The 15,183-nt window shown below is 51.3% G+C and overlaps 4 protein-coding genes across 4 annotated transcripts; 1 reads left to right on the top strand and 3 right to left on the bottom strand.

Annotated features, from left to right (window-relative positions):
- Positions 1 to 3,853: 3,853 nt before the first annotated feature.
- TrAtP1_011601 (uncharacterized protein) lies at positions 3,854 to 4,774 on the top strand (the record flags this gene model as incomplete). Its single annotated transcript, XM_014085015.2, has 1 exon — positions 3,854 to 4,774. The coding sequence occupies one exon, from the start codon at positions 3,854 to 3,856 to the stop codon at positions 4,772 to 4,774; it is 921 nt and encodes a 306-aa protein (XP_013940490.2).
- Positions 4,775 to 5,272: 498 nt separating this feature from the next.
- TrAtP1_011600 (uncharacterized protein) lies at positions 5,273 to 7,997 on the bottom strand (the record flags this gene model as incomplete). Its single annotated transcript, XM_014084718.2, has 2 exons — positions 5,273 to 5,903; positions 5,968 to 7,997. The coding sequence occupies 2 exons, from the start codon at positions 7,995 to 7,997 to the stop codon at positions 5,273 to 5,275; spliced, it is 2,661 nt and encodes an 886-aa protein (XP_013940193.2).
- A 61-nt stretch (positions 7,998 to 8,058) lies between these two features.
- TrAtP1_011599 (uncharacterized protein) lies at positions 8,059 to 10,110 on the bottom strand (the record flags this gene model as incomplete). The annotated part of the gene is made up of 1 exon (XM_066115177.1): positions 8,059 to 10,110. One exon carries the CDS (start codon positions 10,108 to 10,110, stop codon positions 8,059 to 8,061), a length of 2,052 nt encoding a protein of 683 aa, XP_065971275.1.
- Positions 10,111 to 11,154: 1,044 nt separating this feature from the next.
- TrAtP1_011598 (uncharacterized protein) lies at positions 11,155 to 14,798 on the bottom strand. The gene is made up of 3 exons (XM_014084716.2): positions 13,880 to 14,798; positions 13,604 to 13,815; positions 11,155 to 13,515 (listed from the first exon to the last, which is right to left on the bottom strand). The coding sequence occupies exons 1-3, from the start codon at positions 14,248 to 14,250 to the stop codon at positions 12,182 to 12,184; spliced, it is 1,917 nt and encodes a 638-aa protein (XP_013940191.2). The 5' UTR covers positions 14,251 to 14,798; the 3' UTR covers positions 11,155 to 12,181.
- Positions 14,799 to 15,183: the final 385 nt, after the last annotated feature.

The raw sequence follows: 15,183 nt of genomic DNA, 5'->3' as shown, positions 1-15,183 counted from the left end.
CAATCCCTCAGCGAATCCAGGTATAATCAAGGTTCGCGTACTCGGCTATCGCATCCGCTATCGAATGGACGGAGGCCGCGGAGAGAAAATTCCAAAGCTTCTCAGCTTGGAGCTGGTTGGTCAGCGGAACTTGCGCAGCGGGGAACCCAAGAGACGTGGAAACTAACTGAAACCAATTGAGAGGCCTTGAGTTCGTAGAAAGTAGGGATCAAGGAGAGAAGATGAAGAAGAAAAGATGAAGTGAAGAAAGATCAAAGAGAATTGTGTACCTCAGGCAGTAAAGCTTAATAAATTGTCAGCTCGGCAGCTAAAGATTCAGGAATGGAAGGAAGCGCTCCTTGGGCGTTTAGTTCTTTCCTTCCCTAAGCCTTACCTACAAAAAATATTATAGCTCCAATTCAACCTCAACCTTTTTTTTTTTTGTCCAGATCCAATGTTAATAATCAGCGGATAGGTATGGATCAAGCGACTACTATATACATCCTGCCTGCTGGCGGTGGTAGGTATCAGACGACAAGCAACGGATTCGCCCGTACTGCTCCATACAACCTCCCTTGTTCAGGTACATGTTTCTCCTTCGAGATAGCGAGTCCGCACTTTGGTAATCATGCTCCCGTATTATTCGATAGCAGGAGGCTGTGGATCTCTTTTGTGGTGCGTGGGTGACGCGACCAAACCTCTTTGAGTCTGTCTTCTCCAGCGAGCTGAGCCTGGCCCGGAGAGACAAAAAATAACCACCAAAGAGGAAGCAGGGAATACGCAAAAGTCTAAATCCCGGCTTCGTCATGGCTCATTTCTCTTGTGGTCGCCATTTCTGACGTATCGCCCGCAACTGGTCCGAGAAATTATCATGACTACCTCAAAAAGGGCCTCGAGCTCAGCACTACAGGGGAGACGGCAGCATAGAAGGATTGGCAAAACCTGAGGCGTGGCAGTGCGCAACGGCTTTGAAGCTAGGCTACACCACTGATGACTCAGTCGAGGTAATAAAAACGGCCATCCAAACCGGGCAGTCTACGGTCTAAACGACTTAAACGAAGATGTGCTAGTAGCAACAGGCACCGGCGATGGCTGCCGCGAACAATCTTGATGCTACTCCATGTACGGAGTGCCTATGAGTTAGTCGAGGCCGCGTATGGAGCTTCGTCTTGCTGGCACTACCAAGCACTATGACTGGACGGTATACGCGGCCGCTGTCTCGACTATATCAAATCACAGCCTCGAAAGGGATAAGAGGATGCTTCTCATTTCCAGCAAGGCCTCCAATTAACCCCGTTGCGGACTACTTGGCCGCTGCGCTTTGTCTCCCTCTATGCTCATCTCGTTTATGGGGAGAACAACGCTTGCATCGGAATCTTCAGGAGCCGGATCGGATCCGAAAGACCAAGAAAAGCAGGCCTCAGGTCCGGCACTGGGCTACTCGCAGCCTCGCGGTACCGAATCTTGCTGGCGTGTGACCACCGTGACTCTACGCTACAGACAACACTTGTTCCTCGCGACCGAGACAAAGCGCCTACAGAATTTTAGAGATGAGGGCCAAGATCAGCGCGGGATGACTCTTTCCTGCCATCTGCAACTCTAAAGTGAATCGACTATCAAAGGCGATGCCGATTGGCCCTCTCGACAGCCATGGCGTTTGGCAGCATCGCTTTCCTCGCGTTGGGCTGTCCAGCGTCTCGCCCGCGCTGCGTCTCTATTTCCCACCCTCCATCTTCCCATTGACGCCTCTCAGAAAGCGGCGTTGCGCCGGCGCTGTTCCTCTGAATAAAGAGCCACGCCAAGCTTCAGGCTGCCCCATAATGGGACGTCAATTATCAAATCTGGCCTCCCCGGGGTTCGGGGCCTTGCCGTCGCCCGAAAATACCGGATAAACCCACCCGAATCCGCTCGGAAGTCCGCACCCCGGTCCTCAGGGCCAGCGGAGGGTCGTGAGTCAAATCAGAAGACATGGCCGTCGGCACATGTGTGGCTTGTGATGAGTTGGGCCAGATTCAGACAAGACGATTTGCAGCTTACGTCTATTTGCAGCCGGCTGTTATTATACTACGTATCACTGGCACCATACGTGTATCATGTGCAACTCTAAATGTGCTGATATTGATATTGATGATAGACGTGCTACGTCAGTAGACTTGGACACAAATCCCGGAGCCAAGCGCTGAGCACATGCAAAATCCTACAGCCTGGACCCTGGGCCTAGGGCATGCTGATAGAATTCGATGACGTTTATGACAGCTCGAGCATCGCGTATTGCGATAGAGGCCCTGATGGAGATGTGCAGCCGAAATTGCTTGATCTTTTTTTAGCCCGCAACGTTCCCGGCATGACTCCTCAGCTGCCGGATCTAAATGGGAATACCAACCCAAACCCCTGGAAGGCGAGTGTTCCAGAAGATTCATACGGCGTGCCTGCGCATAGTCTATACAAGTGCTACATTAACTACGTAACTACCATTGCCTAGTCTAGTAGTTGCTCGGAGTTCGCGTTGCTCACGATGTTGGGCCAGCTCCCGTTTCTAGCTCCGCGGATGATGCCGCTTGAGACAATGTCGTCTTGCCTTGTTGGGCATTTGTGGCGGAGTTTCAAACAAGCGCGCGCACTTGAAATCAAACTTGCAGCTTTTCACGCACTCGTAACCCAGCCGTGAACGCGGGATACGCGCTCAACATTTCCAGCAATGATTCCAGACTCCCGGACTTTGCAACGCCGTCAATCTTAGTGCCTGGCGGACGAAAACGCGATCCGCAGGTCGCAATAAGGCAGCCTGACAGGCAACACAATTGATGATGCAACCTGCAGCTTGTTTCAGTTGCTTCGGCGTTTTCGGTGACAAAGGCAGCAAAGGCGACAAGGCAGCAATCAATCCTCCAGGCCGATTGATTAAAGACATCCAGGCACGCAGATTAAAACAGCGGGCGACCCACTGAAAGCCGATCGCTTGTGCGGCAACTAGGTAGTTCGCGTACTACACTTGAGATGTTTTGCATTGTGTCCTGCTCGCTCCCTGTCTGGGCAGAGCATTGGTCGCGCTGACCAGGGACATGTACTGACTTGCAGAAGTCGATTGATTCTTCTGTTACGGCGTATCGTCGTTGCGTATCGTCGTTTAAGCTTAACAAGCCACCGCTAGCCATCCCTAGAACCTCCTATTACAATTACCATGATTATAAGGCAGCAGTATTAAATGCTTATAGCAATTACTATAGGCAGCACAATTTCTGAATCAAAATCCTCTTGCTAAAGCCATGTAGGCCATCTCCTTGAGTGGCTTTCTGCGCAACTTCATATTGGTTTGTGGCGTGTTACAGCCCCCTCTTGCGGCAAACCCGCCAAGCCGACTCCCAAGACAGCAAATGGCATTTTGAACCAATGAACTCGACTCACATCTGCTCTAGGCTCATGTGCTGCAGCTGCAGCTGAAACTAGAAGAGGAGGGAAAAGACGCCTCTTGGCCAGATCCAAAACTACTCTTCAATGTACATGTAAGCTTCAACTCAGCTTCAGCTGCCAAGCCAGAGCCAGAGCCCAGCCTAACAGCACGAGCGACCATTACCACCTCGATGGAATCTTCTCCATTACTCACTCATCCCTCACCACCATATTCTACGTGGAAAGCTGTAAACTCTATAACTTGACAATCCTCTCACTCATAAAATCAAACAGCAAGTCTCAACCATGGCAACATCACGAGCCTGGACATTCTCCCACCGCGGCTCCCCCCACAGACGTCCTCTCTCTCACATCCTCCCATCCCATACCAACTTTCCCTCCTTCCCTCAATCCCTCAGAACAACAAGAATGGATCCTCATCAAAGTATCCTTTGCAGCCCTCAACCCCGGCGCCATCTTCCAAATGGCCCTCATCCCAACCTTTTTGCGCAACAAGACGTGCATTCCCGAGATGGACCTCTCCGGCACCGTCCACGACGTCTGGCATCCTCATGCTACTATCGAGTCCAATACTACTAGCACTCGTTTCCGCAAAGGCGACAAAATCATCGCCATGATCCCCGCCAGCCACGCCCTCCCAACCGGCTCCGGCGCGCTCACCGAATACGTTGCCCTGCCCGCCCGCTTCGCCGTCCACAAGCCGCCGCAAGCCTCCTTCGCCGACGCGGCGGGCTGCCTCCTTACGGGAATGACTGCCCACCAGCAAGTCGTCGAGGCTGGCCTCAGGCCGGGCCACCGCGTGCTCGTCAACGCTGCCAGCGGCGGCATCGGCACCATGGCCGTGCAGATGGCTCGCCATGCCGTAGGGCCCGAGGGCTTCGTCGTCGGCATATGCAGCGCCAGAAACGTCCAGCTCGTCGAGAGCCTCGGGGCAGACGTCGCCATCGACTACACCCAGCACACTAACAACAAGAACAACAGCCTCCCAGCACATCTCGCCCAGACCTTCCACACCAACCCCTTCGACGCCATCATCGACACCCTCGGCCACCAATCCCTCTACGCCAACTCGCCCGCCTACCTCGCCCCCTCAGGCACCTACTCCTCCGTCGGCATCAAGCCCCCCCGACTTCTCCATCCCTGCCTTCCTCCGCGCCGTGTGGCAGATGAAGCTCAACGAGTGGTGGCCCGTGAGCCGCTGGCTCGGCGGCGTCGGCCGTCTCTGGCGGGGCGTCTCGATGATGGAGCCGACGCTGGAGCATCGCGAGCGCATTGCCGAGATGCTGCGGCATGGCCAGATACGCGTAGTCCGGGACAGCGTCTGGCGCTTCGAGGACGTCAAGGAGGCATATGCCAAGCTGGGCGGGCTGCATGCACGCGGTAAGATATTAGTGAGAGTGGATGAAACGGTGGGTGATGATGAGTGCTAAGGATGATAACTGTTTCGTGTTCGTGTTCGTGTAAAAGGATTTTTGTGACTCTCGTTTACATCAAACGAGTCATTGCCCTTTTGTTGCTTGGTTGCTCGTTTATCCATCTCTTGGCAGACTCTCTCCATTGTTCGTTAAATATCAAGAATGATACCCGAATCTGTAGTGCATATCTATCATAATTCGTTATTCTACTATAGTACCTGACAATATAATCATACCGTCATATCAATGTACAGTATCGTCCTCCAAACACTCAATTGGACTTTGAAACAAAAGAAGAACTATAAACCACCCCTTACCAATGAGAACCGCTTGTACCAAAGGTTCTAAAAATGCAAATGTACGTATATCACTATCGCCAAATCAAGAACGAGTGGTATCGCTTCCCCCTGTTTCCCCTCGATCCTCTTATCTTCCCAAAAAAAAAAAAAAAAAAAAAAAAAACGCTCTCACGCACCGCCCCTTGTCTCCTCAGCGTCCTCATACGGAATTTCCCTCTCTTCCGCCAGCGGCATAAAGTTCGGCGGCCGATAGTCGTCGTGGCTCATCCTAACCGACCTTCTCGGCCCCAAATCCTGAAAGCTTCTCCTCGAAGCTGAGCTGATAGGCTGGGGGCTCTGGCCTCTCTCTACACTCCTCTCACGTTCCGTCAGCAGCGTGGCCCCCTCCTCTCGCTGAAGATCAGGCTGTAGTCCAATTTCTTCCAACTCGATGCCCTGTGCCTGAGCTTTGCCCTTTTCCAGGTCTCCAGCTCCATCGGCAGCGTATTGTCTCAATATGTGCTTCGAGTTGGTATCCTTCTCTATGCGCTGCATCAGATCCTGGTCGGTTGGCCAGTATACTCGGCGAATAGCCTGTACAGCCAACTCTATAACGATGAGGGTGAATAATGTGAGGAACAGCGTCGTCCACCAGGAAAGTCGATCCCCAAAAGCGTGCAAAAAGGCATCCCTCACCGATATAGGACCAATTGTTCTCGGATATATAGCGGAAAGCAACAGGTTCCAGACAAACCATCCAGTGATTTCTAAACCGAGTCCAATAAGCGGGATCAACGTTTTACTGTGAAACTCAAGAAGCCTATGTGAAAAGAGCCGAAATTAGTACAATACCTCTGCATATGACGCACTTCAAAATCACTTACAGCAGCTTCACATTGATGAAAATCACACCAGCGCTAAAACATATCGTGCCCATAGCATAAAGCGTATTGTCTTCCGTAAACAGAATGCTCTCAAACGCTCCTAGCATAAAGTAAAACGTGACAAAGCTCTCCGCAACAGCCAAAATCATCCAACCCAGATACTGCCTTAGGTTGAACCCTTGCCTCTGCTGGCCAAAAGTATACAGCTCCGGTACAGACAACAGCGTCGACGCCTGTAAATCTCTGTCGAAAATACCGAGCAGGACCACAGGTAGAGACGTGAACACGCTGTTGAAAACCGTGAGACTCCACGATTCATAAAGTGAAGTGCCCGTATAGCCAGTGAAGCGCTGGAATTGCGCCTGTATGAGGTAGAAGAAGGTCTCCTTCCAAAACGTGGCCAAGACATACTTGCCCGTCCGGATGTAGTTCCATCGACCGTGCACAAATAGCAGCTTTTGAAGGAACCGGAACTGGGCAATCGAGAAATCGGCTATTCTCGCCGCCTGAAGGCCTTCGCGCCCCGAAATTCCTATGCCCACATGTGAAGCTTGAATCATGCCAATGTCGTTTGCTCCATCGCCAATTGCCAGAGTCATACTCTTGGGCACACATCGCCGTATAGACTTGACCAGATTGGCTTTCTGAGAAGGCGACGCCCTGCAGCAGATGACAGAGTCAACTCGTACAATCAAGTCGTAGAACAAGGCGGAAAGATCATCATCAGCGTCAATCACGGCCAGTGTCTGTCCATCCACAACAATAACCGAGTGAGGCACCATGCCCCGTCCGACTTCAGTAAGCGTCGTTGTTATGGCATCTCGTATTTTCCCTGTGGAGGCGTCCAAGATGTATATCTCCGAAAACGGCTTGCAAACGCGCGCTGAATGGCCGATATTGATGGCAGTTTCTCTCTTGTCACCCGTGAGCATCCAGACTTTGATATTTGCACGCATCAGCTTGTCAATTGTCTCCGGAACTCCTTCTTGGAGCTTGTCTTCAATAGCTGTAGCTCCAGCAAGCTCGAATTCCTCTTCGATTTTCCCTCCCGCTATTTCGAGGCGTTCCTGGCGGTCAATTAAGCTAGTCTCTGCTTCTTTGTACTGATTTTTCCACTCCGTATAAGCTTCTTCATCGATATATCGATAGGCATATAATAGTGTTCGTAAACCGTCTGCGGCAAAGTCGTCCACGTGTTGGAAACACCTCTCAAAGATCATCGATTCATCAGCGGCCACTAATTCGTCTATTCTATCATCATCATCGCCAGCGTAATCCCTGTAGTCAAACGATGACATGCGTCCAAGGCTCTGTCTCGGACTCCGTAGCACATCAGTCGAAGGCCGAGGGGTTGTCATTTCCTCTGTATTTCGCCTATGCAGCCACGAGGCGACTCCTTCAGCCTGTGAGAGCCGATTAAGATCCGTAGACCGCCTGCTCATACTTCTTCTTAACCCTTCGAGCCCAGCAGTTGACTTACTTCGGGCCAGGCCAAAGCTGTTGCGAACTGAAGACTTTCGAACGATTTGGCTGCTCATGCGTTTGATTGCCTTGTCCTGTTCAAATGTTTTTCTCACGCTTGCTCGGCGATTGACATCTTTGGCCTTTTGTGCAGCAACTTGGTTAAGCCTGAGACGAGACATTATGACATTATCCGCGCCTTTAGAAAAGACACAAATCCGGTTGTCAGGCATTCTAACAATGATTGACATTCGCTTTCTTTTGCTAGTGAACTCAATCACGTCCAGTACCTGGTACGTTTCTGTCTGTAGTGTCCCATCCGTATCTTGCATCTGCAATTTAATGGACTGGGCTGGACGGTCAATGAGCACGTATCCCAGGTCTCGAGCCGCCTCGATAAGAGCCAGCTCATCAGGAGAAGCGGCCTGGTATTCGATATCTCCGCTTTCGTTGGTCTCCGGTAAACAAGTATGGCAAAGGGCTATGCAAAGCAAAAACTGTTTAGCCTTTTGGGAAAAGGGGGTGTTGGGCCGTCGACGGATATAGTCAAGTAGCTCTTCAGTTTTCATGTCCGGAGCCGAGTTGTTCAAATCCGTTACCTGTCCAGAGAAATTTGCCTCTCCCGTCTCGTCACCCTCCCCCCTGGCCCCGGCCCATCCTAGTAGATGTCGCCCAAACCGGCTGTTTTCCCTTTGCGCGAGACTTCATCTTGGCTGTCTCATCGTCCTGAGTATCCATGTCGTGAAGGCAAACAACACCAGCAACGCTCAATTTCCGAAAGCGCATCAAGTTCTCTGTTAAAGTCCCCGTTTTGTCCGAAAACACATAGCTCACCTGACCAAGATTCTCCAAGATGGTCGTGGTGTTAGCGATCATGGGAGTATCTGTGACCGGATCGTACATTTCCACGTCCTGCAACAAGAAGAGCTGTCCAATCTTGATAACTTCCAAACTGATATAAAGCGATAACGGAATCAAACTTCCAAACATGATCAAGAACCCAAAGAAAATTTGCTTAAACGGTACGCTTGCGTCGTATACGGGAATATCGACAATGTAAAAAGATTTCTCTTCTGTGTCGTTGTGCCATCTGAGGTATCCAATACTCAATCCAATGGTGAGAGAGATGACAATGGAGATCTGAGCAAGGACCATTTTATTAATTGTAGACTGCATTGCCGGCTTTTTAGCATGCGCATGCTTGTTCGCGTTCATGCGAATTTTGCATTCCTCGCCCGAGTTAATCACAAGCCCGATGGCCATTGAAGTGTTTCGAAGTATAGAGCCTCGATAGACGACATTGCTCAACGATAAAGGTACGGTTTCGCCGCCGTCGATGCCGACCTTCCCAACATAGTTGTATAGGTCCAGATTGGGATCCTCGGATACCACTGTAGCGTGAGTCGACCGGAGCCCATCCACTGTGTCACATTTATCTGCAAGCAGAGGACAAGCCTGCTTAGCTTTCAGGTTCGTTTCGCCATCCAACGCCATTGTCTCGATATATGCGACGCCGTTCGGCCCCGTAGCATGAAGCACGACCATATCGGCGGGCACTGGTTCGTCTCGACGGAGTCGCACAATGTCTCCTACTTGGACATGCTGCCACTGCACATACATCCAGTCGTTCGTGTCGTCCAATCTAGCAAGGGCTCCTTCCTCGATATCTTGCAGAATGACATCCTCCTCATCTGCTCCGCGTCGTTTCTTGTTGCCTTTTCGCTTTATCTTCAGTTTATTCTTCCATACCGACATTCGCGGCCTCTCTCTCCCTTCTCTTACACCGTGTGCCAAAACCCAGGTCATGCTGCGATTCTCCGCCTTATCGAGTGAATATCGCCGGTAGTCGTCATAGCCCTCTTTGGCCATGCTAAAGGCCACGAAGCCAGCCAGTGGAGCAATTGTTGTGTATTTTCCGACAGTGCTGAGGCCAGGAATTACCTGAAGAATGCCCATAATAAGGAGGTAAAAGTTTCCAAGCTTGCTGAACTGAAAGACGAGCTGCTTCGGGACGAAATCATAGACCGTGTATCGGCTGGAACGAATAAAGTTGCTAATATAAGGCTGGTCGCTGCGTTCATCTATCAGACCACCGGCATCGACCGCCGATGGATTAAGAGGAATATGGCGCCCATCTTTGGAGGGCAGCAGTGGTTTGCGACGAAGAATGGTTTCCAAAACAAGTCTCTGGTAGAGACCTTGAATGAATGCTTCGGCCTGGGCTTTCCACCCAGATCCGGACTTCCGATTTCCCTTCTTCCCCTTTGCTATCTTACTATACCCATACTTCTTGGCGACGAGCGAGAAAGGTGATTTCGTCTTGGCAGCGGCGGTCTTTGGTCTGGCATCCAACAGGCCTTCTCTTAGCAATGTGTCTTGGGCCATTTTCCCTTCGGATGGGCTTTGATCCACGTCAACATGCTCGAAGAACCGCGGTCTCGACGAAGATCCGGTCAATGGCCTGTTTGTAGTCTGCGGGATAGGCGATAATGTTGCTGTTGGATCTGTCTGGGAACGTCTTGGGCCAGCCATTGGCGACGAAGTGCCCTCAGCCAGCAGCGGTGGGCCAGGCTCAGCGCCATCCTGATCTACATGGTTCGTTTCGTCTGCGGTGCCCTCGGTGTCTTGGGCGTGGCTGTGCTGGTCGCCCGGCTGAGACAGCGGCTGGTGCCGGCGATCCATTGTTGATGACGTTAGTGCTGACGTTGGGTACGGCAGCACGGCCTCAGCATAAAGAGGGAGGACATGCCATGGCAAAGAGATGATAGTATCGAATACTGTATTTGCAGTCAATTTGGCAAAGGATGCAACGCTTTGGACTAATCAGATGCACAAAAGTGGACGGGGGCGGGGGGATATGCCCGGAGAGAGCAGAGACGCTGGTGCAACGCTACCAGAAGAAGGCTGGAGCCAGTGGCAGGACGTCACGCCCTGGACGCACGAAGGACCAGCAGCGCCTCATTGCCTGAGCCTGTAGGATGGGCTGTTCGACGCTGCCCTGCGACCTAGGTCGGGCTCTGAAACGAGGCGCGTCTGGTATGACGCATCCGCATTACGTGTAAGCGGCGATGCTCTCCCAAGCCCAGTGGTTGGGCACACCGGCAGTGCTAGAGGGCTTGATCGTGGCTGGGGAGATCTCAGTTGTGCCGCTTTTAGCATCCTGACTAGAGCAAAGGCTCCCCCCCGCAATACGACTGCAATACTACTGTGGCCCAAAGGGCTATACAAATACGACAAAGGTACGTACTTTGGGTCATAACGAAGAAACTCTATTCTATTTTTAAACCAAGTTGAGAACCACACCGACATTGGGCCTCGACCACTTATGGCTTTCATTGACTTGTAGATGATATCGAGTAAAAGACAATGAATAAAGATTCATGTACCTACTATTCAGAAGCAAATCAGAGTTCCAGGAGTCTCTCAATTGGTATGTGCATTGTTAATTGCCTAAAGGCTTGCTAGAAGCCTGCAGCCAGTTGGCAAAATGTAATTCGTTCTCTACACCCAGCACGTCGATTTATACAAAAGAGTATGTTGCTCAAGCTGCCATCATTAGCCGATTCTGCGGGCACAAACTTGGAGAGAGTATTAAATTAAGACCAAGTCAGACAGATCCTACAGCATGATACAAGGTTGACTGTATAAAATGGCCGTAGTCGCGTGGGTTGTTGAAACTACGAGGCAAGCTTGAACGAACACAGGTGAATTCACGTAAAAGGCAAAGGGAAACTTTGAACATCAAAAGTACTATTGCAAAAGGTTCACGGTTGGCCGCCAATAAGACCGCCATATTCCCTCGTAACTCTAAAGTTACCCAATAGTTACAAAAAAAAAAGTGCAATGCCCTTCTTCATCATCGTCGACGTCGAAGAGATGCAGATTCCTCCGCTTCTGTCTCGCTCGCTCACATACACAACATCATCCTCACATACACACATGCACTGCTATACTTTTAACAAAAAAAGTCTTTCCACCTCTTGCACCATATATTCCTTTTCCCTCTCGGTTTTTCCATTAGTTAAAAAAATCCAAGATAAAACAAAACTTCAGTTTAGTTCAGTCACAACCTCCGGGGTTGCAAACCAAATAAAAACGCAAGTGCGAAACACGAAACAAAGCGAAATGATAACTCCCGGAACTAATGATGTGCGCCAAAAGAAAATTAAGTCCCGCGAGATGCGAGACAGCTGTGTGCTCCCCTTGGGCAATTACGCATCGAGTAGCCAAGAGAAGATAGATAAAAAGATGAAGAAATAGAAGAAGAAAAAAGGAGAAGCAGATAATGTGGAGTATGCGGATGTGATACATCCATCAACTAAGATCACCAAGCAAACAAGAGATAAACGCGCAGGCGGTAGATAAAAAAAAAAAAAAAGAGTATGGCTGAGTAAAATCTCCACGCGCAGAAGTAACTCGTACGATCGCTGTACCGGACATGCATGACCGATGTTAAAGAATGATACCGTCATGCAGATTCATCATGGCCGCATTTTGCGATGGCAGGTAAGTCAAGCCAAACATATTATACCACCGGTAGGCAGCTAACAAAAAAAAGAGTATGGGCGAACATAATTTTATGAGGCGAGATGAGCTCCTAGATGTCTTGCAGGGAGACACGATGCAGTTTCCGAATTGGTATAGATTTACCGAAGAACGCCCTTCCGTTGTAATGATGTGTCCAAACAACGCCAAGGGCAAAAAAAGACCAAATGAAGCGCAAAGCCAGCAATACCACCATTATCCATCAAGACTACCGAGGCATGGACTGCATCGCCTCTGGTGATAGACTGGATGGATCGACGGCATCGAAATGGACCAGCTGGTCCATGTCGATATCCGCTTGTGAATGCTGTACATAACTTCCTGGTGAAGGCTCGTGCATTTGTTCATGCATTTGTTCGTGCATTGACTCGTGCATTGGCATGTTGATTGAGTGCTTGGAGTACATCTCGTTCAGGCTAACACCGTCATCCGACACAGCACATGAGCTGTCTTGACCCATGTACATTTCTGAAGAGCCTGGGCGGCCCATCATGGCCATGGGAGGAGAGTGCTCGACAATTGAGGGTTCGGAAGGGCCGTTAAAGGGCAAGGGAGAGATGGCTGTGGGCATGTTGGCTTCAGCGCTGACCATTGGCGATAGGAACGCGTGACCATATGGGGTGCTGTAGTTTGACGGAGCGAGGGGACCACCAGCCTCAGGGCCGGGGGTGAAGTAGCCTGGGCTCGGAGGGAACTCGGATGGCGAAGCAGTTGTTGCTGACATGGGGTATTGCCGCATGTCCAAACCAAAGCCTGCTTGTGTGTCAATCCTCAAGTTGTGGGCAGCGTTGGGTTGTTGTGGCACTGGAGCGTAGATGTTGGGGTTGTGCTGAGCGCCCATATCTCCAGGAGGCTGAATATAGAAGGACGGCATGGGCTGGTTTTGAAACATGGCAAAGTCAACAGGTCCTGGAACAGAGCGGCTACGCTGTCGTTTGTGGCCCGGGGGTCTCATACCAGCGGCAGAGTGCATGTTGGCCATGCCCCATTGCTGCTGAGCCATGGCCATGGGCTGTGCGCCGAAGCTTGGCTGTGACGAGGGTCGAGCTAGCGTGGGAGATACAGGCGCCGAAACAGAGATGGCTTGGGGATCAGCAAATGGATGAACCTGGCGCATGTGAGGGTTGTGGCGGTTCATAAAAGATTCCAAGGACACCAGCTTGGCCAATTGGTTGGCCAAGACCTTGGGGTTGCCTCCAAGGTGGTGAAGCAAGCACTGAGACGCCTGTTGGTCCTCGGTAAAATCACTGACATAATCAAAGCCCGTTGTCGACGAAGTTGCGTCCATCATGAAATAAGGTGGCTGGTTGAGCTCAATGAAGATGCCAGCTAGCTTGTTCATGTCATTGTCCGCGTTCTCGAGCCAAATGTTCTTGATATGGGAGAAGGGGTACTCGATTTTGTATCCAGCTTGCTCGTTGTTGATGTAATAGGTCATGGTGCACTTGTCCGGCGAGTAGAAGATGATGAGATCCATGGTGTTTTGTCCAACTCGCGTCCATTTGCCGATACTCAGAGAGCGACAAGTAAGGTGATGGATCACTAGAAGATAATTAGTACCGCTAAATGGGCGTGACAAAACAGAAATTGGCACTACTAGAGAAACGAAGAAGGATCGCGATTGACTTACAAACTTTGCCTTGCGCGCTCTGGTCGCCGCCAAAGAGCATGTTGTTACCACCAAAAGGAATCAGGCCGGTGCGGCCCATGTAACTCCCAGCAAACCCCTTGCCTGACTCCATTGCCTGCATCGCGAGATATTGCCGCATGGACTCGGGGATAGAGTCAATGTCCTCGCCAGTTTCAAGACTCTTCTTGGCCAGCATCTTAATCTTGGCTCGTCTGTAAGAAACGTTAGCTCCCATTGCCGTCGACCAGTACCTAATCAGTACGCAGTGATGATTACCTGTTCTGGAACCAGATCTGGACAGATCGCTCAGTCATATTAATCTCCTCGGCTATTCTGTCGCGGACGCTAGCCGTGGGAGTTGGGTTTTTGTTGAACTCCATCTCCAGAGTCGTCAATTGATCTTGTGTGGCCCTCTGTCTCTTCTGGTTCTTCTGCTGCTGGGTGAGGGTGCTTTTGCGCGGCGGGCGGCGAGCGGCATTGGCCTGGCCATTGGCGCTGGTGGGAGAACCAAGAGGTCTAGAAGCAGATCCAGGGGTACCGTCTGAAGATGCCGAGTGGTGAATCATGGATCCAGTCGGGCTGATGGGAGCAGTTGGCGTAACCACGGTGGCCGTCAAAGCCAGCGGCTGCTCTATCTCGGTAGCCATGGCGATGAGACGCGTCAAGGTCGTACTACCGTTCGTGGTCGAGAGTCGATGGAGGGGGGGTTATGTTGGTAGAGATGCAGAAGGTTCTTGAGCGTTAGGATATCGCTCCCAATCAGACGGGTCGCAATAGCACAGCCGTCAGAACCTCCCGGAGAAGTAAGGGTTTGTATGTAGATTCAAAAGAATCAGGTGAGAAAGGCAGCGGCAACGGGCGCTCGAAAGGGTTCGAATATGATGTTGATACTGTGAGTAGTAGGCAAAGACAGGGAGTAATAGGCCAAAAAGAAAGCAGAGGCGAGTTCTAGAAAAAAAAGAATGTGGTCTGGGATCCTTGCAAGGAACAAAGCTGATGCTCAATACAAATAGCGGAGTCTACCCAGCAGAAAGATTGACAGGCCTTGGATATGAAAGCCGAAAGAATGGAATGGTCCCGGAAAGAGTGACGGTAACCGAAATGGCCGAAGATTAAGAGAGTGACGTGAAAAGAAAGACGCACGAGAGAAAGGGAAAAGGAAAAAAAAGGAGGAGACAATGGCCGCGAGGATGGTGATGGGGAAGACGGAGGAGGGAACGGGGACAGGAGACTTGGGAGAAGAAAAAGGCGAGCCGGCGGTGGGTTTGGGGGAGGGGGGGTCCCCTGGCGCCTGGGGGCAGAACAGAGCGCTGCCACTGGCTGCAGCCGCTGCCAGCGAGGGGGGGGGATGGCAGCCACTTGCGCTGCAGGCTCTGCAGGCTGTACAGGCACGCTGCGGGCTATTCCCACTAGCAAACACTGGAGGCCACGCGCACGTACCGCCCAGGTACCGGTTTGCGCCGCACGCTGCAGCACAGGCGCTGGGCGAGCACATGGCGGGTACCTGCCGGCCTCGGGCGCCACGCTGCCAGTTGCGTGTTTTCCGCGAGTGAGTGCCTCGCAGGCGGCAGCCATGGCCA

This window comes from Trichoderma atroviride, chromosome 6 (genome assembly GCF_020647795.1).
Source record: "Trichoderma atroviride chromosome 6, complete sequence".
Lineage (NCBI taxonomy): Eukaryota > Fungi > Ascomycota > Sordariomycetes > Hypocreales > Hypocreaceae > Trichoderma > Trichoderma atroviride.
The sequence above is the reverse complement of the archived record's forward strand: the minus strand, read 5'-3'. Positions and strand labels throughout refer to the sequence as shown.

Excerpts from the sequence above, each read along its gene's own strand:
- TrAtP1_011598 (XM_014084716.2), bottom strand. The coding sequence starts at position 14,250 with ATGGCTACCGAGATAGAGCAGCCGCTGGCTTTGACGGCCACCGTGGTT. Across the intron at positions 13,816-13,879 it reads CAGATCTGGTTCCAGAACAG|ACGAGCCAAGATTAAGATGC; the intron begins GTAATCATCACT and ends CGTTTCTTACAG. Across the intron at positions 13,516-13,603 it reads GAGCGCGCAAGGCAAAGTTT|TGATCCATCACCTTACTTGT; the intron begins GTAAGTCAATCG and ends ATTATCTTCTAG.